We start from the raw sequence: 3,633 nt of genomic DNA on the forward strand, positions 1-3,633 counted from the left end.
AAATTGTTAATATAAATGATAATGCTGATAATGCTTGGTACACCTGGTAGCCCATTTGATCCTCATTGTGCATAGGTAGGTTTTCCTTTTGAACTATTTAAAAATGTAATATGATGCAGTCGTGTATTCTGGTTCATCATAGTTTGTTCCGTGATTCATTTTCCACAGCTGGCTGACGTCTACGGGAATGTGTTCAGTATCCGTCTCGGTGTTGACAAAATGGTGTTTGTGTCTGGATACAAGATGGTGAAGGAAGCCATAGTGACACAAGCCGACAACTTTGTGGATACACTGCAATGGCCGAAAGGGTGTACTTAGGAGGCACAGGTGTGCAAATCTCTCTCTCTCTTTCTACTCGAGAGATCTGTTACACACACCTGCATACAAGTCCAGAATGTATTTTTATATGCCTTTACTTTTTTTGGGGCCTTATTTTTCTGAATACCTATAACACACAAAGCACGTTGTGATGTCTTGAGAGGTCGGCATCAGCTTGTGAGGCGTGGGTGCACAAATGAAGACAACAAGCGGTTGTGTTCTAACTCAAAATAATATATTTAGATTCTTTAAACAAAAGGTAAACTTCATTCCAGCCGAAAGCCGCTACAAAAACCAAACATAAGTATCTTCCGTTTTCTTCGGGTTCGTTGTCTTTAATGTAAAATAAAACTCTTTTCCTCTTTGTGCGCTCCTGTCCTCCTCCTCTCTCCAAACATTTCCTTCTTTGTCCCCACACCAACCCCTCCCGGGTAATCAGTCACCTCTCTTCCAGCTGGGCCACCGCCTTGGCCCCGGCTGCCCTGCTGACTATGGTGAATTGTAGTTTGTTAGCCCGATCCCATGATGATGGGTTGTAGTCTTTGCTGCAGCCACCAGGAGGGGATGTATCTCCCGTTGATGACCCTCCCTCTCATGACGAGTTCAAGCTCCAGCCTTGTTTTTTTCACTTCAGAGTTGAAGAGAGGTCACCAGTGTTAACAGGCTGTTTCGTGTGCCTGTTCTTCCCCACATCTTCCTCCCCTCATCAGAACACCAGCAAACAGATTTTACAGGGAGGCCTTCTGAAACATATTCATCATGATTTTTCAAGCACTTTTTGATTGTATGGACTTTACTGGCTGGCTGTTGTTCAGTTTTGCAGTGTTACTTCTGACAAATGTGGTCAGAAACTGGAGGCCACACAGCTTTCCACCCGGACCCTTGGCGCTGCCTTTTCTAGGAAACATCTTCACAGGACTTGACTTCAAAACAATGGACAAGGTGAGGTGCACATAGTACCACTTCATTAGTAGAGTAGAGAAGGGTTAATCTTTAATATCCGAGGGGGATAACACACACCATTGCAACTCAAAAGTGCTTTCTAATCAACTGACAATTTGATATCACTTCATATTCATGTATTTTCTCCAACTATTAATAGTTTAGTATTATTATTATTATTATATACTACTATAAAGGCAGTAAGAAAAATAATGCAACTCTTCTTTAGATCAGTGATCGAAGGTTACAGTTATAAAAAGCTATAAAAGTGTCAGGACTTAAATAGAGTATGTGTGCTTTCAAAGTAGTATGAAACCATTTATAAAAGCTAAAAACATGCCAAATAATTAGTGAGAAACTGCAGGTCAATACATTGAAAATAAGTGCTAATTTATTTATAAGTGAAAAATCATGATAACGTATATCAAACGAGACAATCTGCATCACCACAGAGTAGCGGCAGTATTATGAGTATCAATAGCAGAGGGACTACTTTTCCAGCAGTGGTTGCAGCGTGACGTTCCCTCTAAGTTTTCCATGAAGTGTTTATGTAATCGTCTCATCTTCTTAAGCATTTCACGAGACAAAAACTTTCTATCCAAGTTAACATATTCAACGATTACATTCCCTCTCTTGAAAAGTTATTCGTTTTCTTAAATGCAGCTTGCTCAGGAGTACGGTCCAGTGTTCAGCTTGAGGAAAGGCAACGAGAGGATGGTGTTCATTTCGGGCCACAAGATGGTCAAAGAGGCTCTTGTTAACCAGCTGGACAGCTTCGTTGATCGACCTATTGTCCCTCTCTTCCACGAAACCTTCAAGGGGATTGGTGAGTATGAACAAGTCAGTGAGCGCGTGATTGTATGGTACCGGAAATGTCTTTCTCCAGGGTAAAACAACATCTCTTTATGCGGTGTTGAAGGATTGAACGAAATCATAGCTCAGTCAGCTAACTCTAGAGATAAATGTTGGCTTTGTAGAATAGTGATGATATTTCGTCTTTTCCACCAAATTCCCCCTCAGCACCAGATTAAGAAGTGACATATATGGTGCTCAGAAGTGATAGACTTCTAAAACCTGTTCATGGTTTGCCTTTACAATAATTTGAGATCATATTCCCACAGGCATAGCTCTGAGCAATGGTTACCTTTGGAAGCAGCAGAGGAAGTTTGCCACCACTCATCTGCGTTACTTTGGAGAGGGCCAGAGGTCGCTGGAAAAATACATCGAAGTGGAAACCAACTTCCTCTGTGAAGCTTTCAAAGAGGAACAAGGCAAGTAGCGATTCATCCGTTAGTACGCAGGATTTACATCCAAATATTGTTCATCATCACTTGAATTGCATTCATCATATTTCAAGGAGGACCATTTAACCCCCACTACATCATAACGACCGCAGTGGGTAACATCATATCGTCTGTGCTCTTCGGACATCGCTTTGAATACAGTGATCGAAGCTTTCGAAAGGTTCTGGAGTTGGACAATGAGGCCGTTGTGCTCACCGGCTCTCCTCTGGCTCAGGTACCTCCCTGATCTGTCTCAACTATCATGTTGTGATCACACAGCAAACTGTTGGTCTATAACTTGATCTGAGAGTTTGTCCCCATCAACAGCTGTATAATGCGTTTCCTGGCTTGATGAAGCACCTGCCAGGACCTCACCAGTCTATCCACAACAACTACAAGGAGATCCTGGCTTTCCTGAAAAAGCAAGTAGAGAAGCATCAGGAGGAGTGGAACCCTGAGGACCCTCGTGATTATATCGATGTGTACATAGCAGAGATGGAGAAGGTAAGATCCCTCCCTGGGATCCTGACAAAGGATAGGTTCACAATGTTTTCACATTTGTCTTAAAACAATCGCCAGGTGCCGATATAAAACTATAGATGCAGCTGCATCGGTCAGAACTACTGACGTGGTATGAACAGTAAGAAAGACTCTGAAAAGGAGTAAAACAACTATGAGACTCAAAATGACTACAAAGATACACATTACCACAAAGACACAAATGACCACAAGAGAAACAAAAACCACATGATGTGTCATGACTACAAAGAGACACAAAACAACAACAAAGGGGCTAAGCAACTGTAAAGTCTGTGTGTGTTGCTCCTATGTTGGAGAGGTGGTGGAGCCTTTTGCCCAGTCTCACAATCTGACCATGGTGATGGAGGACAAAGTCCCCAAAGGATGGGAAATATCGTTCCCATGGGATTCCCCAAAATGGCCAGTAAAGACACTACACTGGGAGGATATGTAATACCCAAAGTAAAGGACCATTTACCAGGCTCACCCAGATATCAATGACAAGCTGTGAAATGTTAAAGTTATTTATACACGACTGATCTCAACATCTCATGCTTGTTTTTTCCAGGGA

The 3,633-nt window shown here is 42.1% G+C and overlaps 1 protein-coding gene across 1 annotated transcript; it reads left to right on the forward strand.

The window, feature by feature from the left end:
• The first annotated feature begins 909 nt into the window (after positions 1-909).
• LOC116379697 (cytochrome P450 2J2-like) lies at positions 910-3,291 on the forward strand. Its single transcript, XM_031841671.1, has 5 exons — positions 910-1,260; positions 1,924-2,086; positions 2,382-2,531; positions 2,618-2,778; positions 2,871-3,291. Exons 1-5 carry the CDS (start codon positions 1,078-1,080, stop codon positions 3,108-3,110), a joined length of 897 nt encoding a protein of 298 aa, XP_031697531.1. The 5' UTR covers positions 910-1,077; the 3' UTR covers positions 3,111-3,291.
• Positions 3,292-3,633: the final 342 nt, after the last annotated feature.

The sequence above is a fragment of the Anarrhichthys ocellatus genome, unplaced genomic scaffold (genome assembly GCF_004355925.1).
Source record: "Anarrhichthys ocellatus isolate YVR2014 unplaced genomic scaffold, GSC_Weel_1.0 scaffold4962, whole genome shotgun sequence".
Lineage (NCBI taxonomy): Eukaryota > Metazoa > Chordata > Actinopteri > Perciformes > Anarhichadidae > Anarrhichthys > Anarrhichthys ocellatus.

Bases quoted from the DNA above. Each gene is read 5' to 3' on its own strand.
- LOC116379697 (XM_031841671.1), top strand. From the start codon at position 1,078: ATGATTTTTCAAGCACTTTTTGATTGTATGGACTTTACTGGCTGGCTG. The intron at 2,087-2,381 runs GTGAGTATGAAC...ATATTCCCACAG, and splicing joins CGAAACCTTCAAGGGGATTG to GCATAGCTCTGAGCAATGGT. The intron at 2,532-2,617 runs GCAAGTAGCGAT...TCATATTTCAAG, and splicing joins AGCTTTCAAAGAGGAACAAG to GAGGACCATTTAACCCCCAC.